The 27,542-nt window shown below is 38.9% G+C and overlaps 2 protein-coding genes across 2 annotated transcripts; one reads left to right on the top strand and one right to left on the bottom strand.

Moving 5' to 3' along the window:
• Positions 1–13,060: 13,060 nt before the first annotated feature.
• Positions 13,061–19,122, top strand: LOC145909478 (uncharacterized). Its single transcript, XM_082996869.1, has 16 exons — positions 13,061–13,145; positions 13,325–13,453; positions 13,516–13,602; positions 13,712–13,878; positions 13,997–14,126; positions 14,299–14,431; positions 14,559–14,737; positions 15,164–15,304; positions 15,367–15,444; positions 15,539–16,443; positions 16,507–16,640; positions 16,695–16,777; positions 17,075–17,176; positions 18,119–18,251; positions 18,316–18,456; positions 18,930–19,122. The coding sequence occupies exons 1-16, from the start codon at positions 13,061–13,063 to the stop codon at positions 19,120–19,122; spliced, it is 2,820 nt and encodes a 939-aa protein (XP_082852995.1).
• Positions 19,123–26,381: 7,259 nt separating this feature from the next.
• On the bottom strand, positions 26,382–27,329 carry LOC145909477 (uncharacterized). Its single transcript, XM_082996868.1, has one exon. The coding sequence runs from the start codon at positions 27,327–27,329 to the stop codon at positions 26,382–26,384; it is 948 nt and encodes a 315-aa protein (XP_082852994.1).
• Between the last annotated feature and the right edge of the window lie 213 nt (positions 27,330–27,542).

The raw sequence follows: 27,542 nt of genomic DNA, 5'->3' as shown, positions 1-27,542 counted from the left end.
TAAAATACTCTGTATGCTGTGCGAATAAAGCATTGCGGAGTTTTAGTTACGTTAATCAGTGAGTTATATCGTATGCTGTGAGATAGGTTAGCCGGCAAATACATTGTTAAGAGATCTACATATATTTATACTTGGTACGTCACAGAAAATAATTTGTACATATTTTTGTTGCGCTTTTTATTTGGAGTCCGACTTTTTTGTATGAAAGTTCGGTTTTTGTCGCTTTCATAATATTGGAGTTATTTACTCTAAATGTTTCGGCAAAAACTTATGCCATTATCATTTTAATAAATGACGTGGTTAGTCCAGCTCCACAGTTATATGGAGCTAGCCAGACTGGCGTCACAGATCGTAGATGAGGCTCGCGTGGTGACGTCATTTAACATCGATATCAGTCACAAACACGTGGAAATGGATTATTATGTTCCATGTCGTACAACGTTCTAGTTGTTACCTGCAAAATACATTGCCTTGATGGCAGAGTTATGGTAGGCAGACGGACGACAACAACAACCACATAAAATAAAAGCAAGTCGGGCATTTAAACTACAATGAACAGAAACACTTTATTTTTAAATTCCGCAGTAACAGTTGTCGCCCCTCACAATTTAATTCAGAAAACAATTTAATTCGGCTCTCACAACTAAAACGGTTATGCGTTATCAAAATCTGCCCGCATTCCATTGGCGTATCAAATTTGGCATGCGTGCACAAATGACGAGCTGTACGACTCTGTGTTTTAATCAATTTGAACCTCAAGCGATTGTTGCAATCTTTTTAGGTTTGGCAATCAAGTAGTTCCGGAGGCATAACTCAAAGTTCTTTCTTTCGTTTTTTTCTAACTTGTTTGATTCATTTAAATTAAGCGAGAAAATATCAGGCATGATTATTTTTTTGTTGCAAACTACCTTCGGATTGGTTCTTTGCATGTTCGAAGAAACGGGATCCACATCAAGCTTTTTGATAGGTTGAGACAAAAAGAAAAAAGGTTTTTGTTCTGTTGCTTGATTTAATCAGTGTTCACGTTGAAATTAGTTGGAAGCATAATTTCGTCAAGCTGGGAGGACATGTTTCTCCGGAGGTAACTTTACTTACCTTTGGTTTCGGTGAGTTCTGGTAACATGAAACAGGAGAACATTATCTATTGATATAATCTTTTAGTATATCAGAGTTACATTTGGGAATGTTTCATGGTGCCCAATGCAGTGTAGTAAAAAAAAATGTTACATAAATTTAAAACAAAACGCTTTTAATGCTGCTTTGCCCGTGTAACTATATAGTCTGCATCTTATACTTTGCTTGCTTGGTGTTGGAAAAGGTGCCATTCCCCGAGTGTTACGTTTATTGCTTGGGTTATATAGGCATGGTTGTCTTTCCTTGCAACAGCCCGAACTGTGTTCCGCGTTTCTGCATACTGTCACATGTGTCAGCTATAAGTGAGTTCAATGGGCGGTGTTCCGGTTCACTGTGCCTAAGCTTACATGATTTTAGGAGCGATCGAAAATCTTGCAAATGCGTCTAGAAGCCTGGGAAGGACCCACGCTGGACAACCAAAGTTGATCTCCCTGTACTCCCTGTACATATGGTATGGGAGTGAAGGCTGTGTATATGTTTGTGTGGGTTTGTTGTGTGTGTGGGATGTGAGATTTAGGTTAGTGGGAAATTTGTTTAGTTTTAGGACGTTCCGAATGTGTTTGCGTTCAACCCTCCGAGTGTGTGGATCGGCAATATGTGTAATCGTTCTGTTATATTAGGTTCTGGCCACAGTGAGTTTTTGATGTTTCGGATGGTGTGAGGTATATTGTAAGTAGCGGTTAGTGTGTGTAGGCTTGTAAAAAATGGAGGTGGTAAGTTTCCCGTCCGGTTTGCAGTGACGTTTACGTGCAAAAATGATAGACTATGGCCGTGTTGTGTTTCTCTGGTGAACTTGATAGAAGGTTCGATATTGTTTATGTGATTATGAAACCCTGCGACCTCGTCTTTCTCTATGATGACGTACGTGTCATCTTCAGTGTCCGTATACAACTTGCAACTGATGTTCATTTAATAGTTTACGAATAGCAAAATCATTCATGTTTGTTTGTTTCTGCTTTAATTGGTTCATTAATTTTTATGTACAGGTGGAATCCATATTGATTGTTCGTCAAAAAACAAGTGTAAGCAATTATAAGATTATTTTTTCAGACATTTTTCTTTTCGACTTTATTCGGACACAGGCCGTTCTATTTGATGTTCATTTTGCATCGATTTAACATTGTGTTGATGTTCGCTTTCGCAAAAAATTGCACGAACACACAAAAAAAATGCAATCATTTATTGTTGATATACAGTATACCTATGTTAATCCAGACGAATCCGTGATGCTAGTTTTGTCTTGCACGAATTCTACACACTTGTGCACTCTATATGATGTTGGTTTTGAAATGAGCACCCACTTGGTGACAAAGATCCGATTTGATACACAAATCTCGTGTAGTGGTTATAAGACCTATCTGCGTAGTACAATATACGCAAGGGGTCTTCGGTTGAATCCAAACCACACGGCTTTAGATAATAATTAAACTGTGAGCAAATAATCGCACTGCTTGGTTACCATGCGTGTTATTGAGCTGTTGATTCGGGCCCAAGCATTGACAATAATCTTAAATTGAAATTTCAGATACAAAATCGTATTTTAGCAATAACCTTCCGACCTGATATTGAACTTGTTTAAGTCGAACCAGACACAAATGTTCACATGCTTGGTGAAAAATCTGCTTCGATACATGGCATTTAGTTTTCTTTAGAAACAACCATGAACATGCGAGGAAACTGAAACAAACCGTCGCCCGTTATGGTGCAGAGGATAGATTCACTAACATGTAATGCCCTGCACCCGAGTTCGAACCCCGGCGAAGGTAACTTTCCCCATAAACGTTAAGTCACTTGGCTTTGAACTAAAATTTCCTTTCACGGGCGAAAGCTTACTGCCGATCCTCCCTGGTATGGAGGCATGGAGAATAACAAAGAAGCATTGTACCTCGATGTACCTGACAACAAGAATCGGTAACAAAACTTTATTAACTACGAGCATAACATATGTCTCGTCCAGCTTGATGATAATTGCAACTAAGTCTCCCTCTACCGCTAGGCGTAATCCAGAAGTCAATGGGAAATAGTAACATGTCGAGTGCAGTAAGTCCCGTAATAATTGCCTTATTGCCCTTTTAGCTTTCTAATTACAGATGTTTCACCTAAAACATTTGTGATAAATCCATCCTTAGCAGGGTTTGAACTGTCGTGTACCGCATTGAGACATTGCAGCGTTAACCTCCATACCACGGCTGGTGACGATAGATCGAAGAACTAATTTCCCTTCAAGCTTTCTAATTGCAGATTTTTTACCAAAAACATTTCTAATAACTTTATCTTTTCCGGGGTTTGAACTGTGGTGCAGAGCATTAAGATATTGCAACGATAACCTCAACACCACGGCTGGTGACGGTATTTGACAGAACTAATTGCCCTTTTAGCTTTCTAATTGCAAATGTTTTACCTGAAAAGAATTGAGATAATTCCATCCTTAGCGGGGATTGAACTGTGGTGCAGAGCATTAAGATATTGCAACGTTAACCTCTACACCACGCTGTTGACGATACTTAAAATTATCGGGACAAGTCCATCTTACCCGGGGTTCGAACTGTGGTGCAGAGCATCATTAGCTGGGGGCACTAACCTCTACACCACGGCTGGTGACTGCAGTTTGAATACGTAGTTGCTCTTAAAGCTTTATTATTGCAGAGGTTTCACCTAAAATTGATTTAAGAATAAGGTCAACTTAAAGACGATGCAAACCGTCGCCAGTTGTGGTATAGAGGTTAGAGTCACTTTCATGTAATGCTCTGCACCCGAGTTCGAACCCCGGTAAAGATAGCTTTCCCCGTAATCGTCACGTCGGGTTCGAACTATTCCCATTCACCGATAAACATTCACTGGCGATCCTCCTTAATGTGGAGGTCTGTCCCGATAAATATCTCAACCCACCCTTCATGAAAGGCACTTTAACAAATCCTGAAATATTAACGAAAATCCCTGTGAATAATTGTCACATCTCAGTCTAACCATTAGAAAGCCTCGGGCATAACCCAAAAATTGTTAAAAATGACTACTGATATATCCAGTCCCCGTAACAGTAATACCCGGTAATAAACCACGAGCGATATATATGTTAACACTTACATAATAATCCCCTAAAGTAAGTCCCGGTCAGTAATTATCATAGTCTAATCTCCAGTAAGTCCCGACATAACCCAGAAGTGTTAAATGGTAAATGCAGTAAGTCCCAGTAACAAACCATAATAGAAAAAGGCCATGATTCCCCCAGGAGCAATCGAACTTACTCTCGCCTTCACTATGTCCCGATCCAGTATCGTTAATGGTAAGCAAAACCCTAACCCGACCTAAACAAAATATCCAGAAAAAGCAAGGGGACTTACACAAATTTTTCTTAAATTTTGAAAAATCATTAGCTGACTAATCTCCTCGTGCGCCCGCTTCTGAGTTGGCCACCTGCCTATGCCCCCTGTTGGGACACTTGCCCCCCTGGTGGGGCGCTCCCTGATGGAGCATAAGGTGTGTTTTCGGACCTCGGTGGCCAACTCAGAAGCGGGGACTTCTTAGCCTGACTAAACGCAGGGCTACCTGGCCGCGGTCCTTAGCCTGATTTCAGTGAGTTAGCAGGGGTGAGAGAGATAATTACCGAATTACTTTTACCCATCCGTGACAGGCACACACACGGAGAGGTGACACCAGCGTGAATTTGGTTAGAGTGGGATAAGTCCGAACCCGAAGTGAATTAACGGTTACCGGGAAAGAAGTATTAACTTTACCGGGGTTCGAACTGTGGTGCAGTGCATCAATAGAGGGGGGCGTTAACCTCTACACCACTGCTGGTGACGATAGTTTGTAGATCTAATTGCCCTTTTAGCTTTCTTGTTGCCGAGGTTTTGCCTAAAAATAATTGAGACAACCACCCCTAAACCGGGGTTCGAACTGTGGTGCATAGCATTTTGAGATGGGAATTGTAACCTCTACACCACCACTGGCGACGATTGTTTGACAAACTAATTCTCCTTTTAGCTTTCCGACTGCAGAGGTTTTACCTAAAAGTAATTGGGACAACTACTTCTTTACCTTGGTTCGAACAGTGGTGCAGAGTATATAGAGAGGGCGCGTTAACCTCTTAAACACGGCCGATGACGATTGTTTGATGAATTAATTGCCCTCATAGCGGTCTTATTACAGGGGTTTTACTTAAAAAATATTTGGGACCAGCACATATTCACCTGGGATCGAACCGTGATGCATAGCATTTCGACATAGGAATTGCAACCTCTACACCACGGCTGGTGACGATGGCACAAAGAACTAATTGCCCTTTTAGCATTCTGATTGCAGAAGTTTTACCTCAAATTATCGGGACAAGTCCATCTTACCCGGGGTTCGAACTGTGGTGCAGAGCATCATTAGATACGGACTCTAACCTCTACACCACGGCTGGTGACGGTAGTTTGAAGACGTAGTTGCTCTTAAAGCTTTATAATTGCAGAGGTTTCACCTAAAGTTGATTTAAGGATAAGGTCAACTTAAAGACGGAGCAAACCGTCGCCAGTTGTGGTGTAGAGGTTAGAGTCACTTTCATGTAATGCTCTGCACCCGAGTTCGAACCCCGGTAAAGGTAACTTTCCCCATAACCGTTAAGTCACGTCGGGTTCGAACTATTCCCATTAACCGATAAACACTTACTGGCGATCCTTCTTAATATGGAGGTCTGTCCCGATAAATATCTCAACCCACCCTTCATAAAAGGCACGGTAATAAATCCTGAAATATTGACGATAGTCCCTGTGAATAATTGTCACATCTCAGTCTAACCATTAAAAAACCTCGGGCATAACCCAAAAATGACTACTGATATATCCAGTCCCCGTAACAGTAATACCCGGTAATAAACCACGAGCGATATATATGTTAACACTTACATAATAATCCCCTAAAGTAAGTCCCGGTCAGTAATTATCATAGCCTAACCTCCAGTAATTAAGTCCCGACATAACCCAGAAGTGTTAAATGGTAAATGCAGTAAGTCCCAGTAACAAACCATAATATCAAAAGGCCATGATTCCCCCAGTAGCAATCGAACTTACTCTCACCTTCACTATGTCCCGATCCAGCATAGTTAATGGTAAGCAAAACCCTAACCCGACCTAAACAAATTATCCAGAAAAAGCAAGGGGACATACACAAATTTTTCTTATATTTTGAAAAATCATTAGCTGACTAATCTCCTGGTGCGCCCGCTTCTGAGTTGGCCACCTGCCTATGCCCCCTGATGGGACACTTGCCCCCTGGTGGGGCGCTCCCTGATGGAGCATAAGGTGTGTTTTCGGACCTCGGTGGCCAACTCAGAAGCGGGGACTTCTTAGCCTGACTAAACGCAGGGCTACCTGGCCGCGGTCCTTAGCCTGATTTCAGTGAGTTAACAGGGGTGAGAGAGATAATTACCGAATTACTTTTACCCATCCGTGACAGGCACACACACGGAGAGGTGACACCAGCGTGAATTTAGTTAGAGTGGGATAAGTCCGAACCCGAAGTGTATTAACGGTTACCGGGAAAGAAGTATTAACTTTACCGGGGTTCGAACTGTGGTGCAGAGCATCAATAGAGGGGGGCGGTAACCTCTACACCACGGCTGGTGACGATACTTCGAAGAACTAATTGCTCTTTTGGCTTTCTGATTGCAGACGTTTTCCCAAAAGTGAAAGGCGACAATTTGGCCTTCACCGGGATTCGAACTATAGCGCAGTGGATTGAGAACTGAGGGCGCTAACCTCTGCACCAACGCTGGTGATGACGACCCAGAGTAGTAATTTCCCTTTAGCTTTCAAACTAAAAGGATTTGCACAGATAATGTCTTCACCAGGGTTCCGACTAAAACATAGTTAGGATCACAAACTCGCATTTGTTACGAATGTTGACGTCCTGATATTCTAATCTCACCCCCAACATTTAACGAGCAAATCACCTTCAGCCCTAAACATTGCCAAGACTGAAATAACGAAACAACTGGCGAGGAATTGAGCTACAGATTTATGGCCACTGTTTTGCGACCTTTAGCTCCATTTTGCTTTTAAATAATGATGCCAACGGACACAACTTAGCAGATCCCTATTGTTTTTGGTACAAAGCGTAACAGTTTGTTTTGGAATAAGTGGGATGTATTGGGTTTGTCCAGCGGGGTATATCGCTTAATGTTACGGTTAGAGGACTTCATCATTTGTCAATCAAGCACTCGCTGTATATCAAAATCAAGTAAATTCCCTCAGTTCAGTTAGCAATCTACCTTCACGATTACTTCGTTTCCCAAATACCCATGGACCTTGACACATCCGGACTCTCCGCAAATTACGTGACATCCATCGCATTCCGTGATTGCAGATTTTATTGAAAACATTCAGTTAATTTTCGTCACAATAACACTCAAATCTTCACCATGAACAAATAAAATCTTTTATCAACCGTTTACATCACATGTGTTCCACCCAGAATTGCCGGCACTCCCTTTTTTATTGTCTGGAACCCTTGGAATGCACAAAATGATTTGTTAAAGAATTCAATTTAGGCCAGAAATGTGCGGAACAGTGCACTATCCTACCCCATGCCTTAACCTTTCGGTATTTTTATACACTTTCGAATGGAGAGACCTACGTGGCGTCATTAATTTATAAATTGGCAAATCTTCCCAAAAAGTTCGTAAAACAGTCCCGATCTCTGCACTATAACGTGACGTAATAATACCGCTAAGTGAAAAAAACCTAAAAAAAAACTGATCAGATTGGTAGTGAGACGTAGGGTCCGATTCTGTATGCAAACTTTTTCCACTCAAGGCTGGAGATTCTAAAAATAAACGAAATAAACGAAATAAAACAAACGCACCATTGACGTAAACTTGGGGGGGGGGGCTTGCAAATTTGAAAGTTTCATTTTGCAATTCAAAATAACCAATATGTTTCAAAATTGACATATATTTTAGTGTTAAGCAAGCTTTTTCATTTTCTCTTTTGCTAAAACAGTATTGGCTACGTCACCAGAACAAATGTATCCAGTTTTTAACTTCCAGGTTCTTCAGGGTACCCGATTCAAATCTTGCCCGTTAGACAATGAAATATAAAGAAATAAGTTTGTTTTAGAAGTAAAATAAATTTAATTTGGGTTTCGACAAGTCGCGTTCAGTTAACATTGTAGTTTTTATTTTTTGTAATGATAACCATCTTTGCATATCAGCTGAATACTTCAAACAGCACAACGTATTTCCATAGAATAATTATTATTTACTAACCTGGGCCACAGCATGGTGTAGCGAGTGTTTTTTGATTTGAGTTTACAGAATGGTGTTGCGCTTTAGGTTCATCAATCAGAAGTTCGACATTTGGTCCGAAAGTAACAGGTGTTCTGACAATGACATTTGCGACGGTAGTATAAATGTCTGCACGTTTTTTTGTTTTTTTTTATTAAATTTATTTACACCCGAAAGAACCGCAACAACGACAAAGCAAGAGCTCAAGAAACGTACTCTAAAACACAAAATTCAACATTAAAAATACGAATTATTCCATTTCAGTTTGAATTCGTTTACTTTATTAGTTCGTAGTGCAGTTTTTTCTTGTGCTACCCTAGCTTGTCGACGAAAATACGAACCGGGAAAAACTAATTAACTTGCTTTGCTTGTCGACGGAACAATATAAAACCGGGTTGCACTTTGGCCGCTTTACATTTATATACACAAAATCTTGCTATTAGTAAAATCAATTTAATTAGTTTTTCCCGGTTCGTTTTTTCTGTACCAAAAAGTTTAAGTTGATCGGTGATAACAATTTTTGCCATTAATTTAGCATCTAGTCATGCACTTACATTTTCCCAAAAATTTTAACACACATACAAAACATATGATAAATTGTTTCCGTTTTGTGTCCACAAAAAAAACACATTCATCCGTGTCACCCAGTCCGAAGCCAAAACAACGTCATTCATTACCAATGCCCGCAAATTTAAATTAATTTGAAAAGATCTCAATTTCGTTTCCAGGGTGCATTTAAAATTATTTATATATATAGCGACTACCATCGGGCTTCCTTTAGGGTCGATTGGGTGCAGATTGCCCATTTAGTTTGCTGCTTTCTTCGTTTTTTTTAAATTTTTTGCGAATATTAGTAACTTGTTTTGCGGAATAAAACTTTTCATCGACGTAGTCTCTGAAGCGGGTTAAATCGTAAAAGGCGAGAGCGTCTTTAGCCTTTTCGAAAGCCCTCTGCAGGTCGACCGACCACACCAGTTGTTTAGGTTTGCCGGCAATATTGGGCACGAACCTGTGGTAGAAATTGTCCATCCCTGAAAACTCCTGTAAACCTTTGATGGTGGTCGGCATAGGGAAGTTCCTCACCGCGTCAACTTTGCTGAACAAGGGTTTGATGCCGCATCACGTCGGGGTCACCAGTAAAGCGGTTGATGCTTTATTGCGAGAGTTAGAAAGGTGCGAGCAACACAAAAAAACACGAGTATATAAGGCGCAATCGCGACACGGGAAAAAGGCAATAGCACGCTTCAATGCACAGGCGAACACTACAGTTCGGTCGCCACAGTTCTATCTATTTCTACGTCGTAACTGGTTTCCAGTTTTGTTTGTATGGCTTTTATTAGCTTAAGGTAATCTATACAAATTTTTTTTAAATCTTCATGCCCTCTACTCTGTAGGTCTTTGAAATGGCAGTATTGCAGGGATTCGTTAATGATTTGGTGGTATTCTAATATACCTTTTCGTATGAATGCATCAAAAGCACATAGTTGTGGTGAAAGATTTGTTGAAAGATTTTATCAATAAAACTGTTTGTGTGCGCCATCTAGCGGTACAAAAAACAAGTTTAACAGAAAGTTAAATGCCAATCCAAATGTGGTCCGAAATTTCTGTTGGATGTCATATTGATTTTATCTGATGTATCAGAAAATTTTACTGAAACGTTCAAATAATGCACCGACCAACTAAAAATTTCACTTGGTTTCGAACACGCATAAAATTTCACTTAACGCGCTTTTAAGCTTGTTAGATCAGTTCCCTGTGTTTTTTTTATTTTTCCATAATCTAGCACTTTGTTCCATCTCCTTCGCATGAAAATATTTGAATTTTGCCTCCGAAACAGTGAAACAAAAAACAATAACTTTATTTGTAAATTTCTCACACAAAACGTGCTATACACTAAATTGACTTTTATTTGGATTAAGAGCGTTGTTGTGGTAACGGGGAGTTTTTCTTTTTCAATTTAAGCAAAGAGGAACAATCATCAAAATTAACTTACATGCACAAACTGTTTAAAGTTTGGTGTTGCATATTGTGCAAAAACCCGTGAACTTCAGAAACAGTTAACTTTATATAACAATCTGCAGTACTGCAAATGTTTGCACAAAGATATGGTAAAAAATTCTTTAAAAGAACTCGTCGAATATACGCTTTGTATACGCCATCTAGCGGTACGAAAAAATGGTTAAACTTAGGTCTGTGATTTCATCCAATGTATAAGAAAATTTTAAATAACGACTTAAATAACACACTAACCGTATGAAGCCTAAATTTCATAGTTTTTAAGCTCCACGTACCTTACCAATGTTCCTTTGTTCTCATCCGCTTTGCTGCCAACATTTTTAGATTTCATCCCCTCACCATGAAAATATCGAAAATATTGCCTCTAACACAGCAAAGTGAAAAGGATTGATTTTGTTCTGTTGTGCAAAAAAATAGCAAAATGGGAGTAATTGCGCATATCGTGTAGTTTCTATATATAGATATATAGTGCTTATAAACTTATAAACACTGGGTTTGAAGGTGTTAGGGTGTATTAGTATTTATCCTAACTACAACCACCTGAAGGGTTAATCACTAATGTAGAACGCGTAACGTAAATAACACATATTAACCGGTGATATAAAAGGTACATTGTTACTGATGCTGCCAGGCATATTTTATTGCTTAATACTGCTCTTCTGCCAAACTTTATTGTATTTACGTTTCTCGACGTTTCGGCTATTATGCATGATAAAGGCTGTTGCATAATAGCCGAAACGTCGAGAAACGTAAATACAATAAAGTTTGCCAGAAGAGCAGTATTAAGCAGTATAAAAGGTACCTTTAGTTGTAGCACTGCTGGAAACTGTGCGGACGTTTCTCTTCTCTTAGTTCGTGTAAATTTTTTCAACATAATTTTCTTTCCTTTTACATTATTTAGTATTTATCTTATGACCCAAAGTGCCTTATGACTTCCACTTACCTTGCGTAACAATTGACAGAACCCTGAGCATTTCTGTGTACACCTTCGGTGCTCTCTAAGAGAAAACAAATTCCACACTTCATCCACGCGAGCCACAAACAAATGAGGACTTTCAGTTTAAATCACTGTTTGCCACGTAATGCGGTCACGTGATTATGTGATGTTGACGCGAGGAATGCAACGTCGTGTAATTAGTGAATTAGCCTCACGCGCAGTCTCTGTTGTGGCTGCAATTGCTGTTGCATAAACATTTACAACAAGAAAATAAATTAAAACTATGTACTTTGAGGCATGTCGAATAATTTTTATCACGAACGTTCCCTTTATGGCCATGTTTTTCTATTTGCAACGAAGAATAGAAAAATAAATTGCTAAACTCGAACGCAAGATGCAAAATGTTAGTCCGTCCAATTGTCAGATGGAAAGAGAAATATAAAAGGGAGTGCTCCTGTCTCGTTTTTCACTAAGCTCTCATGTTTGAATTTCATGCGCTTTTGCCGAAACATTTTTTCCAATGGAAAAAATCATTATTTTATGGGATTGCAAATATAATGAATAATTCTTCGTAAGATCTTACTTTCTTCTGGTGGTTTTGCATGCTCGTTCAAGCTACAGAATATATGAATTCATAACCCTAATTAAACCACAACAAGATCACATCCCCTGTGGAATCCGTTTTCCTTGCCTGGATGCAGATGAACGATATGTTACATTGCATCGGTTTACGTGAAAAGGGCATTGTACCCAAGCCAGGGTTCGAACCTGTGATATCCTGTGCGACAGTACCTACCAGGCCTACTACCTTGTATAATGCTGAAGATTCTTGTACACTCTGATGGAGCACGAAAGAGCAAGTGCTTGATTGAACTTCATTTCAGTTTCGATACAACAATCCGTGACGCGAAGATATGCAAGCGCAAAATGATCAAGGAAGAGTAAGAACAAACGCGTCGACGACGCCCCAAAAAACAGCAGTTGTTCATTTAAGCGCAATAAACGCAAGGTGGCGCTATGGGGCAGGGCAAGAGTTAAAGCGACTTAATCTAGAGGTCTAAAGAAAGCAATTGGGTTAAAGTGTTTTTGCCAAAGAAATGTGTTACTGTTAACAGATGGAGATGAAGTTAAAAAGGCTACGGTCAGCGATAAGGCTAAACTAAGTGGTAACGATAACGATAGTCGAATTTTGTTCTGATCGGTTTGTTACCTTTGGCAAAAGAATTTTCGTCAAAAAACGAACGCACGATTTAAACATCATAAAATATATATATACTTATCTTGGCTTTCGGACAGAGAAGGTGAACCAATAAAGCGCCTCTGTTTGTTTCGCAACTGGAGCAATGATTTCTCATATGTTCCTGCAAATAGGTCGCCTAAAAAGTGAATATGCTTTAAAGTAATAGCTTGTCGTTATTCACAAACTATACTGACCATGATTCAAGTTTTGAAATTTAAAATACGCCATGATGTCGACCTATCAAGTGTTAATTTCCCTAGTTTAAAATATTTTTATACCTTGGTGTTGCGGATTTAGGCGCAAAAGCCAAAGCGTCGTCGTAGAAAGTTTAGAAAATTGCTCTGCTGCAGCTGATTTTCCTTGTGTAGAGAAAAATAGTGCTAAAGACGTTGATTGTGTTAAAAAGGAAACGTTGCTTCCTAATAGAATGACTGTTTTTGTTTTCAGGTTCTGGTGGTGATTAAATAAAATGGACAAACGAGTTCAAACGCAAAAGCAGTCTCAAAGGCAAAAGCAGTCCCAAAGGAAAAAGGATTTGTCAGGTCGTGGCCCAGGTAAAGTTGAAGTAGGAAATTTTTAAAGCAAAGATTGCCTGTGTCGAATGAGATTGTAGTTTTAAGGAATACATACGGGTTTAATGATAACACATTGTCATGAAGAATGTGTGAGTAAGGAGACATAGCCTATATACATTTTTACGTTTTGCGTTTTTGATGTGTTGTCAATGTTTCAGACCATGGTCGTCAAAAAGTTAAAAAAAATTCCAACCATTCTAAAATCCTTGCATCAGCAGTGGTTGGAATATGTTTGGTGGCTGGAGGGGCCACTGCTATATTTTTACTTGTATCCACTGAGAGTACAGGTTGTTGTATAATGTTCTGTCGCTATTGACTAAAATGCTGAGAAAGGTACCCTCTTATCTAGGTGATCTTGGTGTGTTTGATGAATGTGAAGAGTATACCAAAGGAAATTTTGATAATTTAACATCGTTTGAAGCCAATTTTTGCAGAGGTAAAAGGTATTGACTCTTTTGAAGTATTGAATAAGTTTGAAAATTTTTGGTATTGCTGTTATAAAATATATGAAAAATATGTGTAGCTAGAAACATTATATAATACAGAAAAAGAGCAATGCACTTTTGATGTTGGCCTGTGTTCACTACCGTGCCCATTTGGGTACAGTACTGGTGATGATGGTTTCTGTCCACAAAGTTGTGATTGTGCTCAAAGTGGTAAATTTGAGGGAGATATTCAGTTTAGTTCAGAACATGTACCCAGGATGCTACTAGTAGGTCCTACTGTTTATAATATCATAAACTGCCCTAAAAGTATTTTATCAAGGTTGCTTCAGTTAGGCCAGTTTAAAGCTGTAGTTATGCTGCCCACTTTAAGACTTTGTATTTAAGGAATATGGCCTCGTTGATGACTCAGACAATCAGTTTTCGTTGTTTTCAAGCAATGCCGATAAGTATGCAATATTGTGGCCCAAGGGATCAAATGGAAGGGTTAAAATTGAGTATGAGTTTGGGAGATTAAGTGAGTTATTTATATACAGGTTGATATAGTAATTGTTCACGTTGATTTTTAGTAAATTTAGTAAGTACATTAAGTTATATTTAATAAAATGCTTTAAGGCACTATACTATTTAAATGATGAAAACTGCAGAATTAAATTGTAATTGGTCATAAATTATGGGTTAATATGCAGGTGATGAAATGAAAGGTTTGATTAAACAAGCAGCCGAAGATTTTGCATCAAAATCATGTTTTGATTTTGTTGAGAGAACTGGAACAGGCAGCGGTCATTACATCAAAGTTGTCGGCACTTTAGGACAATGCTCGTAAGCATAACGCAATAAATAATTTCTTCAACAGTAACTACGTCCCATCAACAGCAATTGTGTCATAATACCAACATAGCATAGAAGTGTTTACCTGGTTTATTGCACATAGTATATTTAATGTCAGATCGTTCATGGGCATGTATGACTATGACACACCCCAACTAGTTCAACTGCACTCCAGAATATGCAAAACCAAAGGTGTTGTTATTCACGAATTTCTTCATTTGCTTGGGTTTTACCATGAGCATGCTGGTGCCAACAGAGATGACTATGTTACTGTTTACTTAGAAAATGTTCGAAAAGGTATTCTATAAAGTTAACATCATGTAGTTTTAACTGATAAATTTGGTTTAAATTTGCACCACATGAAATTTCCTGACAGTCTTATGGTAACAAAGACATTGTGTCTGATTTTATTCAAAAAAACAATAAAAATTACCCTCTTTTCATGTACAAGTTATCTAAGAGCAAACCTAAGTGCTTTGCTTTCAGTTAAACAGCTTTGTTTTTAGTGATACTGATAATGCCAAATTATAGGCAAAATGTATATATCTAAAACAACTGAACTGAATGACAAAGGACTTAGGTTTGCTCTTAGATAACTTGTACATAAAAAGAGGGTAATTTTAATTTTTTGAACAAATGGCTAAAAACTTGTTGCTTAAACATAATGCTATAAAACAGTTTAAAACGAATGTTATGATTTTAGCATCTGGTTTATCTTTGCAGGAATAGAGAACAACTTTAACAAGTTAACAGAAAGTGGTGTTATTGATCTTGGTGTTGAATACAATGCCAATTCTGTGCTTCATTATGGAGGGTACGCTGGTTCAAAAAATCGCAAGCCAACCATTGTTGTGAAAAAAACAAGTATGTTTTGATTGGTCATAACATACTGCAGTGCATAGGGTTGGCACAAAATATTAATTCAGATAAACCTGCAAAGAGCCAAAGAAAAGGATTCGCAGATACTGACTTGACTAAATTGAATAAGCTTTACAAATGTTCAGGTCAGTTATTTCTTCATGAAATAAGTTCAATTAAATTGTATACTTTTGTCCTGTATATTTGCTGGTAAAATCACACTTCATTTGTTTTTTGTAGGTTTTGGGGGTGGCGGATCCACAGGGGCCTCTACTGGATCCACGGGGGGTTCCACTGGATCTATAGGGGGGTCCTCTGGATCCACAGGGGGGTCCACTGGATCCACAGGCGGATCAGCTGGTGTTACAGGAAGTTCCAAAGGCTCCACTGGGTCAACATGGGGTTCAACAAGTTACAAGGGGACAACAGGTTACAAAGGATCAACATGGGGTTCAACAAGTTACAAAGGATCAACATGGAGTTCAACAAGTTACAAGGGGACAACAGGTTACAAAGGATCAACATGGGGTTCAACAAGTTACAAAGGATCAACATGGGGTTCAACAAGTTACAAGGGGACAACAGGTTACAAAGGATCAACATGGGGTTCAACAAGTTACAAAGGATCAACATGGGGTACAACAAGTTACAAGGGGACAACAGGTTACAAAGGATCAACATGGGGTTCAACAAGTTACAAAGGATCAACATGGGGTTCAACAAGTTACAAGGGGACAACAGGCTACACAGGGTCAACATGGGGTTCTACAAGTTACAAGGGTACAACAAGTTACAAGGGGACAACAGGTTACACATGGTCAACATGGGGTTCTACAAGTTACAAGGGGACAACAGGGTCAACATGGGGTTCTACAAGTTACAAGGGGACAACAGGTTACACAGGGTCATATAGTTATAAAAATAAAGGGACCACTGGTTACACAGGGTCAACGGGTTACACAGGTTCAACTGGCTATACTGGGTCAACTGGTTCATATAGTTACAGATACAAAGGAACGACAGGGTCAACGGGGTCATGGTATACTTCAACGGGCACTTGGGGTTCATGGGGTCAGTGGAGTTCATGTTGGAAAACTTGTGGATCTGTTGGAACAAAGAGAAGATACAGAATATGTAGTGGAAGGGTTAGTAAAGGTGGAAGGTATTAAATTGATCAATGTAGAACAGTAGCAAAGCATTTTGTGTAGAACTGCCCAGGTCAGTCCACTATGACACAGTCATGTCCTTCAGTAAGTCCTTGTCCAACTTCGTCAACATCTTGGTCTCAGTGGACTCTTTATGGAAGATGTTCGCAAACTTGTGGGAGAGGATATCAGTTCAAGTACGAGTGGTGGTTTTAAAATGTAATTTACTGAATATTGTTTTATTTGTCAAGAATTCGAAGATGTCCATTCGTCGGACGATGTGGAAGTGGCAAAACGTATTCAACATTTGTTTGTGCAACAAATCTATGTCCAGGTAATGGAAAGTATTTTGCACTAAGGAAATTTATATGTTAAAATTTGGCGAAAAACGGTGCTGTTGGATGCGTTGTGTAGCAATATTCCTCTTAAAGTATCAACAGACTTGCCAAAGTTCTATAAACTTCAAGAAATCTCGCTACTTCAGTTTGGAGTCGGATAAAAATGCCTTAAAAATGTTTAGGAGCGAAGCCTAAATTACAGTGTAAACTTAAAATTGTTTTTTAATGATTTTAGTATAAAAATTAGTACTTTTTGATGTTGAAAGTAAATTTTTAAACTGATTTGTGTACAGGGAGTTCTTATTCGAGTCGCTACACCAACACCAGAAGGAGTTGCACTTACTGTTATGGAAATGACGTTTCAGCTGATGACGTCACTGAAGCAATTACCCCGGGTTGGTTGTTGTAGGGGTTTGGTTTGTATTTTTAAGGTTTTAGGTTGTTTGGTGCTTATTTAAGTAGCCTAAGCTACTGGTTCATGAACCTTGCGACGCACTTGGAAAGATTGACGGCAATTGCGACTCACCAATTATAAATCTATCAAGTCGATTTTATATATCTACTGAAAATTTTTGGTCATAAAGGACTAACTTAAGTTGTTTTTCGCCTCCAATATTTTTCAAAAAAGCAACTTTTTTGAACATAAAGAAAATGTGTATTTGATTGGCTACCAGACCTTATTCCGCAATATGCCTCTGGAAAACGTTGTCTTGATCTACAACATTGTCCCAATGTCCCCTGGTATAATTTTTCATTAAAGATGCGCCAAATTGAAATAACTGTTTTTAGGTTCATACATGTCCAGTTGTAGCTTTATCAACTTATGCAATAAACACTAAGAAAATCCGAGCATTCAAAGACCATGTTTTCTTGGCGTGCGCATAAAACTTGTTTTTGAATATTATGCTGGTAGTAACAATTGGATACCCGTTCCTTGGTCACCAACGTAGTTGTTATTAACATGTTGGAAGTCTCTGGCAGCAGACAGTTTTGATTTTGATCAATTTCTTGATTTTCGGGGTTTAACCATATTCTGATTGTTTTAAGAATGTAATTGTAAACAAGCAAAGTGGAGCCAATAATATGAATTGTGTATAAGCTGCAGACAGATTCGACCAAAAAGATCTCATCAGTGCTGCTGGCGTGACTATCAGACGACTTTGCTGACCAAACGGCCAAGCAAAGCACCTAGTTTGGTGCCCAACGGATGACTTGCGTGATTGTGTAGTCACCATAAAGTGGAAGTCTATGCTTGGCCTGATGAGACCTTTTAGGTCGAAACGGTGGTCATCTGTCTGCAGCTTATACGTAATTGTAAATTTTAGAAATATTTTTAGTTTTCTTCAGCAAAACGAAAGTGGTTCCACCAGAAATTTGCCCAACATCACGAAAAAACACTTTTTTATTCGGAGATTTTAACGGTGACTCAGTTACTGACGTTATGTGCGGATCCGCTGACGGTGGAAACTTGTACGTTGTAACTCGGCGTCAAACCACACTTATCTTTCCTTCATAAACTTGAAAATTTCTCCAGGAATGTGGCTTTTAATTCGTACCAAGGATTAACTCCTGGAGCTGAGTTCCAAGCTGATACTCAAGACTGCGGAAAATCCCGAAAAATATTCGCAGATTTTGATGGTGACGGATACGCAGACGTGCTTTGTGAAGATGGAAGGTGATGTCGCGTTTTAGCAAATATTGGTTTTGTAACACTACCTACATTATGACGTATTGATGACGTGTACAGATTGCATTCCATCACAGGAGAAAGTGTATCCAAAAATAACTTGGGGTTGCAATCGCCTTTAAAATGTAAAGAACGACTTGAAAAGGACGATGATTTTCCTGCTTTGTTTCTTACATATAATGTTGTAGTAGATACGTGTTACGATTTTACGTATTTCAAAGACCTTTGTAAGGTTTATTTTCCTGAAATCGCACATTTCTACATTTATGTCCGTTCGAGTAAGATAACAATAAAATTTACATAAGTCATAAGTAACCACAATGATCATTTCTAAGACGTTGTAATTAAAGAGTCGGGACAAATCTTATCTGTAGTATTTTATCTATGAGCTACTATAAACCGAAACGCTACATTATCAACAAGGTCGGTATGACAGCGCTATTTATATTATCATATTTCAGTAAGATCGGTGTGAAGTTACAAAGAAAAGGACAATATCATGCAGGATACGACTTTACGTCAAAATTTTGTTTGGGTTTGAACGACCGAATGCTAGTTTTTGATGCGAACGGCGATGGAAAGAGCGACATCTTGTGTTGGCATCGCGACAGAGGAACAGAATCCCTTCATCTGCAACTCGGAAACTTTTTATGAATTTTTTTTAACATGGTGCGTTAAATTGACGTAGCGTTTGTTTCTGGTGGGTTTTTGTAATCTACTGTCAGATTTATTTGAAAATAAATGCCTCTTTGGTCAGCAAAGTCGTCTGACAGTCACACCAGCTGCACTGATGAGACCTTTTAGATCGAAACAGTGGCCATCTGTCTGCAGCTTATACACAATAAATGCCTGTGTTTGATGGGAGAAAATTCCTTAACAGGAATAAATGTTGTTCCTGGAGAAAGAATTAGTCTGCATGGTATTTAAGGTACTTGTCGTCTTTGTGAGTATATGTAATTTAATTACCTACACAAAACTTTTGTTTTAAAATCTGTAAGGATTATTAACAGCCAATCTTTAGTATTTAAAGAAGGGGGTTCATAACAAGTAATTTCCAAATATGTTATGCTTGTAGGCCCTATTGTAGTATGGTCAAGCTTGAACATGTAGTGTGGATATGTATATAAACATATTTATCAAATAAAGTACCAAAAATATTGATAACTTAATTTCCCTCAGCAAGAAACGAACTTTGATGCATAGCTTTTACGATCTATACTGGGGCAGTTTCCAATTTAGCTTGATGGCTAATTTAATCATGGCGCATCTAGGGATTTTTTTAAGGAGGTGGGTCGAAATTTTTGTGTGAATTCCCCGATTTTTCGCTGTAAATTATGGGCAATTGTTGTGCAAAATGTGTACGCCCGTGAGAGCGGGATCGTCACACAGACTGCGTGCGACTTTCTGGCTTGCGTAATTAACGCTATGGAACACTCGAACGCGAGTTTTTGCGATATACTTTTCGCCGTAACTTACTACTACCACAAAAGAAATTTGTTAAATATATTTGTAACCAAAAAAAGTATTAAATGTGTGGTTACATAGTCAAGAAAACAAACAAAAACTGTTCTGCATGTGGTCCGCTATTCCTTAGGACAGTGTTTTTCAACCTGTCGGAGTATCCGCACTGGTGCAGATATGAATATATATATTGTGCGGATAGGCTTTCTAGTCTAAGAATTTTTCATATTTGGTTACGTACACTAGCTTCAGGAAGCAACGATAATCCATTTCCCTTCGTCGGTAGGTTTCCAATCATATAAATTTCGACACGTTCAAGAAAGGGCAATTTATCATGCCGCCTGGCTGTTAGTATTAGTTAGGTACATCCTGAGGTTATCAAACAAACATTTTTGGCTGCATTGTGCCGATGAAACTTTGGTGCCACAGATAAGTGCGGATAGCATATTTGTGTGCGCAGCTTTTCTCGAGCCAAACTTTAAAAAGTACTTGCTATTTGCAACTATTTGCAAATTTACCCTATAGCATTTTCCTTGAAAACTTTTGTACCTATAAATTTTTGGGAAACTTACAGAAAATTTGTAAATGTTTTTAGTGTGTCTTTAACGTCACCGTGTGTTGAACAGTCACGTGCCAATTTAGCGCCATCCATTGGTGAACTTTTTATTTTTGTAGGTTGTGATTCCGGAATTCCGAATTTAAACATGAACTTGTCGCATGCGTCTTGTGAACCGGAAGTGATTGTGTCATCGGAACCGATGACGTAACATCCGTAATCATCTTAGAAACACTTTGCGTATTTCTGTTGGGGACTTTGCTGGATTCTCCGATTAAATCTCTTGCGCCAACTTGTGACGAGACCATTTGAGCGAAAACGTTGCGTGCGAAAGTTGATGCGTTAAACAAAGATATTTCCTCCGATTTGTTGTTGGCGGTTGAATTTTGGTTAGTTGATGAATTTGGAACATCAAGAAATAATTTCTAAAAATTGTATGATTACTACAAATAATAATATGATAACATACAAAAGTCTGATATAATTGAAAGCTGCAGACAGGGTGTAAACGCACTGTTTCGACCGGTGAGATCTCATCAATGCAGCTGTTGACTGTGGCACTGTGCTAGCTTTTACACCAGCGGACTATACAGTTTATACGAAATGGTTCCACATAATGGATAAGATATTGATATATAGGGACCCACATGTTATCACCAAATTTTCTTTTAGTCTTAAGTTAACAAATAAATTAAAGCGAACATAGAGTAGCAAACCATTTAGATTTGTTTCATGTTTTTGATGTGTTTTGACAAGCTGAATAAATATTAAAGAATTGGAATGATTTGGGTGGTTGGAGCTGTTTTATCTCTACAAACAAGATGCTCTCAAGTAGGTTTACAAGCGAATTTTCAACGCAACCTTAATAAAAACAAAATAACCTGCTTTGCGTACGGTTGTACCAGTGTACATAGGTCGTCGCCGCGTCGTATCTGATACGCTTTGCGAAATCAGGCGAGGTGTGTTGGGTATTTCGTTGTCGTATCGTAAGCCGGGTTAAGGAAATTACCCAGCGACGCACTTATTTAATTTTTTTAACGCAGCATCTAAATTCCTGACATTATGCAGTGTAGGGCTGTATAAATCCCTGATTGGGCGCATGCATTCCACGATTGGACATCTCTGATCTAGACCACTATTTACTCCTCAAAGTGCATGTGACAATGAAAAATAAAACATGTTAATAATTAAACTAAGAGATGTTCACAATGTTGAAACATTTTTGGCGAAAAAAGTACCTTGATACGGCGACTGGTTTTTAAGATACAGCTGATCAAAGTCGCATTTTTACCGCTGCGAACGAAATCGTGCGAAAGCAAGATTATTGTTGCGTGACGTCATAGAAGCCGCTTTGGTCGTGCGAGTGCTGGCAGCAAGCCTGATGCGTAGGAATGGAAAACATTGTAAAACTGGTTTGGTATAGTTTTGCATTAAACAGGGGACAACAAGTGAACAAGTGCAACAAACGGATTTTGATTTTAATTTGAGCTGCAGACAGATGGCCGCTGTTTGGACCTAATCTTGTTTAGTTGCGTAACAATAAAACAGTTACTGGGACAGGGTATTGTTGTTGTTATAACATTTATAATCGCTAACGTGATACATGAACTTTTGAAAACACGACAGAGACAAACTCACAGCAAAATATACAAGTAATTGAATTTTGAGGCTGGCAAAGACCGTCGAAAAAAGCTGAACAAATTATAGCTGATTATGCAACTCAGTTATTCTGTCATAATACCACTTTTTGTCTTGCACTAAGCGTTGCCTACAAGTTCGCGTATTAAATGATTTGATTAATTCGCCACAATCAACCATCAATGTATTTTTTCGCAATATAATTCGTAACTAGAAATGTTGGAATCATCAAATTAAAGTCAACATATGGCACACCCAAAATGACGTCATGTAAAGTCACTGAGCAAATAAACGCACCATCCTCGTCTTATCGAAGTAAAGAGTAGTGTCGTTGCTGCTATATCTACCCTTATATGGCAGTGCTTTTCAACCTTTTTGAAGTGTGTCCGCATTTTTTTGTAGCACGAAAATTTCATCCGCACAATGCGACCCAATAAATTAAATGTTTATTACTATAAGTAGGATCTTCTGGCCAGTTAAAGTTTCAACATTTCGGCTCATTTCGTTACATCCTGGTAAGGACTGTTGCATGGCAACCGAAACTTTGGATGCGTAAAGAATATTGCCACAAGCAGTAGCTATAACCAGATACTGCCGACTGCAATTTTACAAAGGAAATTTTGCAACACAAGAGTGAAGAAATTTTAGTTGTAGAGAAACTAACTTATAACTTAATTTACTATCAGGTCAGAGTTTCCTTCGGCGATGTAAACCGCTCTAAAAAGTAAGTTGTAATATTTTTGTAAAGCCCGTGCCAGGACCGAAAAAAAAAAGAATTTTTTAACCATATTTTCCAACCGGACCTGAGAAGCCAGCAGGTAAGGTCTAAATCTCTTAACAGCTCAGTACAAAACTGCATCATCTTGTGTGAAATATAGGGTCATCAGAGATGACCAAAGTAAGGCCCACATCATGATTTTGAGCGGTCTGCGACATAAATGCGACAAAACGGTTGGCCTTCGTTTTACTTACGATTCCCAATTTGATTTCAACAAAATTATTTGCGCCGATTACACACATAACCAAATTACAGTGATTCCAAACTTTCGAGAACCGGTGACAGTAACCAAATATAAATCATAGTCAAACTTATCGGGCGAATGACCATATTTGCACGTAATTATTGACGTAACCCAGACGTTGATTTGAAACGTTTCGATACAACCCGAATGCGACCACAATTGCACGTCAATGTTAACGTAGGAAAGATGTTGATTTGATACTATTCGATATCTGCAATATAAGGCGCCTATGTAAACAATGCATTTTTCAGCGCGAGCGCCTTATGTGACGTCAATTTTACAGCGAAAAGGTTTACGATTTTTGGTCGCCGCTACTTTTCGTGCAATTTTCTACATTGTTAAGTTGACGCAGAACCGAAAAACTTTGGATAGATGTTTGTTGTAGATGTACCTTTAGTTTTACGCAAAGTTGCCATGGCCGTATCATATGCACTTTAACAATTTAACATGTGACGCCTAACATATGTTACATACAATCGCACAAAATCGCATTGTTTATTTTGTGTTAAAAAAAATAAAGAATGTTTTGTCAAATAGGATATTTTTTCCAATGTTTCGTATTGGAAGTGATAGAAATAATATTAATCTGTTTCAACCATAGCGCCCTCTATTATGGAGCAGTGTGCGCTATTATGAATAATGATTTGCACCAACGCCAATGAGCATGCGCGAGAATCGGGGTCATAGGTTAAGTTGTGCTACGCGCGTTTTGTTGTGTAGAAAATGATAGAGGACTTGGTTGGTAAATGTGAAGTATATCAACAGTTCTGGGGTGTTTTTAATTTTTTTGTAGCAAAATGGAAAACAAAGACCCTAAGTATGACATAGGCGTTGCGGACGTGGATAGTTGGGAGTTTGCGCGAACATTGTAAGCTGTTTGGTTTGCAAACCAATAACAAAACAAAAGTCGGAACATGTTGGCCTTTTCCGCAGATGTTATGGGTGTAAAATTAACCCAGCAAACACACAACGTAGTTTCGACGTTCGCAACGTAGCTGGAAAGTCGAAAATTGGTTGCATACCAGGTTATTATCAAACTACACGTCGTATGAAAGTTGGTAACACTGACGTTAGTAATGAACGTTGTCTTCACCAAAAAAGTACGTCATAAACAACGTAAGTAAAACGTTCACTATATGTCAATGAAAACCTGAATGCAACTATTTACGTACGTAAATTTTAACGTAACTGGGACGTAACTTCGATACGTTTTAGAAAACCCCAAATCGACCATATTTGCACGTAATTATTGACGTAACCCAGACGTTGATTTGAAACGTTTCGATACAACCCGAATGCGACCACAATTGCACGTCAGTGTTAACGTAGGAAAGATGTTGATTTGATACGTTTCGATACAACCCGAATGCGACCACAATTGCACGTCAGTGTTAACGTAGGAAAGATGTTGATTTGAAACGTTTCGATACAACCCGAATGCGACAACAATTGCACGTCAATGTTAACGTAGGAAAGATGTTAATTTGAAACGTTTCGATACAACCCGAATGCGACAACAATTGCACGTCAATGTTAACGTAGGAAAGATGTTGATTTGAAACGTTTCGATACAACCCGAATGCGACCACAATTGCACGTCAATGTTAACGTAGGAAAGATGTTGATTTGAAACGTTTCGATACAACCCGAATGCGACAACAATTGCACGTCAATGTTAACGTAGGAAAGATGTTGATTTGAAACGTTTCGATACAACCCGAATGCGACCACAATTGCACGTCAATGTTAACGTAAGAAAGACGTTTTTGTTTTCGGAAAGTCCTAGTTTCTGTATTCTTACGTTCCGTAATACGTAGAGAAGATGTCAATTTGATATATTTAAAAAAATATAATTGTGAGTATTTTAGCAGGATAATATTATTGACAAGATAGGCCAGATAAGAGTGTTGTAAAATATCGTTAATATTTGAGGCGAAGTGGTCTAGACATTGTTATTAACACGCTTTTGATTCATCGTTCAGAAAGTTAAATTACAAACAAACTATCTGGGTTAAGAACAAAAATCATTTTCGCATTCGCTTAAACTCTTGGAGCATTATCCCCAATTGATGCAGCCATTAAATCTTGGCCGCAAACGTTTCACATGGGAAAAAGGTTTTATCAGTCAAAATCTGACAATTGTTTACGCTTCAGATATTCCTTTGCTCAACGTCGACCGACTCCCTTCGCGTCAATTCTAGTGCAATAGGAAACTTTTCAGGATTGGATTTCATAATACAGCTAAATTTGCTTTAATTGAAATCAAACAAACACCTAAAATACGGACATTCCTATTACAGAGAGCGATAACATTCAAAATGAGAGTGAAAGTCCAGAATTCGTTTTGCACATAGGTTTTTACAGTTCAACTCAAAATAGCGTGTTCTAATAATGTGTAAATTTTGATTTCGATTGAAGTTGAAACAAACGAATGGGAGACTGACAACTTGTTAAAAGACAAGGCTCGACCGTCGCGCTCGGCTATTCACTGGCCCATTGAAATGCTTAACCGTTTCGCTCTTGAAGGCCATTCCAATTAAAAGAAAGCGGTTTTTGCAGTTGAACTCAAAATAGAGTGTTCTAATAATGTGCAAAATTTGATTTCGATTGAAGTTCAAACAAACAAATGAGGGACTGACAACTTATTAAAAGACAAGGCACGACCGTCGCGCTTTGCTGATGACCGGCCCATTGAAATGCTTAACCGTTTCGCTCTTGAAAGCCATTCCAATTAAAAGAAAGCGGTTTTTGCAGTTCAACTCAAAATAGAGTGTAACCGCAGCCTTTTAATTGAAAGCTGTGGTGTGCTGTTGAATTGCCGCTGTCTACTACTCATACGAACTTTCCCACTTATTTACTAAGTTGGTGCGGTCAAGTTTTAAACGTAAGGTTTTCTGCAAACAAAACAAATACATACGATAAACATATTAAATACACAATTGACAAAATAAGCCACACTTACCGACAGTAGGGCCTTAACACAGCAACATAAAACGTTCGCTTTGCAACGTGTACTATTTATTTGGCGCAAACCAATTCAGCCACGCAATTAATCAAGCCTACAAGCGGCAGTTATTTGATTGCGTTCGAGACGCAAAACTTGGCGATTACACTCCGGCCCCTTTAAGGACGAGAGAATGGAGATCTTAGCACAACAAATTGAATGTTTACAAATAAGGTTTCACGCAAAATAGTACAAGAAAGACACGTACATAAACAATACGCAAGAAAACACCTCATTTTGTTACAGCTTCCACTATTAAGCAGATTTTGGTAATGGGTCTTTCTATAAAGCCGTTTTTAGTTTTAATTTTAACAGACCGCACCAGACCATCGTGGCTGGACGGAAAAGTGGCAACAATGCGTCCAAGAAGCCAGGTGCCTCTGGGCATATTTTCGTCAACAACACAAACAATATCATTAACAATAAAATTGCGATGAGGTTTGACCAACTTCTGGCGTTTATCCATCAGTAGCAAATATTCCTTCAGCCACCGCTTCCAAAATAGGTCCGCTAGATATTGAACTTGGCGCCATCTTCGCCTTGAATAAATGTCTCGTTTGGTAAAGGAGCCGACAGGAAACGGCTGGTCCGACTTTAGATGTGGGAGGTGGTTTGGAGTAAAGGGCTCCAAATCATCAGGATCGCTGGACACCGTAGTCAGAGGTCGCCCATTAATTATTGCCTCTGCTTCACACATCAGAGTTGTTAAGCCCTCTTCGTCAAGGACTTGCTCCTTGGTGATGGCCGATAACACCTTTTGTACAGTACGTATGGATCGTTCCCATATTCCACCGTGATGGGACGCACCTGGGGGATTGAAGTGCCATTTGATCTGGTTTGAAGACAAAAAATTCACAATTTTAGTTTGGTCCAGCTCTTGGAGCGCCTGCCACAGCTCTCGTTTGGCACCGACGAAATTGGTTCCATTGTCGGAACGAAGCTTGGCCACTTGTCCTCGTCGAGCAATGAACCTGCGCAAGGCTAAAATAAAAGAACTTGTGTCCAAGCTATTTTCTACTTCTATATGAATAGCTCTGGTTGTAAGACAAGTAAATAATGCTTCGTATCTTTTAACTTGTGATCGAGCGCGCTTTACATTGAAAGGACCAAAGTAATCAACTCCCACAAACGTAAACGGCGGCTTATCGGGGGTTAACCTGTCCTCTGGTAAGGACGCCATCTGTTGTACGCCACGCCTTCCCGTTCTTCTTTTACAGTCCACACAACGGTTCAACACAGAACGCACCAGAGTATTAGCTCTGACCATCCAAAATTGTTCTCTTATCAGAGCCAAAACGTATTCCCTTCCACTGTGGCCAGAAATTTCGTGAAAATGTCTTGCAATTAGCTCAGAAGCGCGGCCACGTCCGGGCAAGATTACTTTGTGGTGTAC

This window comes from Ascidia mentula, chromosome 7 (assembly GCF_947561715.1).
Source record: "Ascidia mentula chromosome 7, kaAscMent1.1, whole genome shotgun sequence".
NCBI classification, from domain to species: domain Eukaryota; kingdom Metazoa; phylum Chordata; class Ascidiacea; order Phlebobranchia; family Ascidiidae; genus Ascidia; species Ascidia mentula.
Note: the sequence above shows the minus strand (reverse complement) of the source record. Positions and strands in the feature narration are given on the sequence as shown.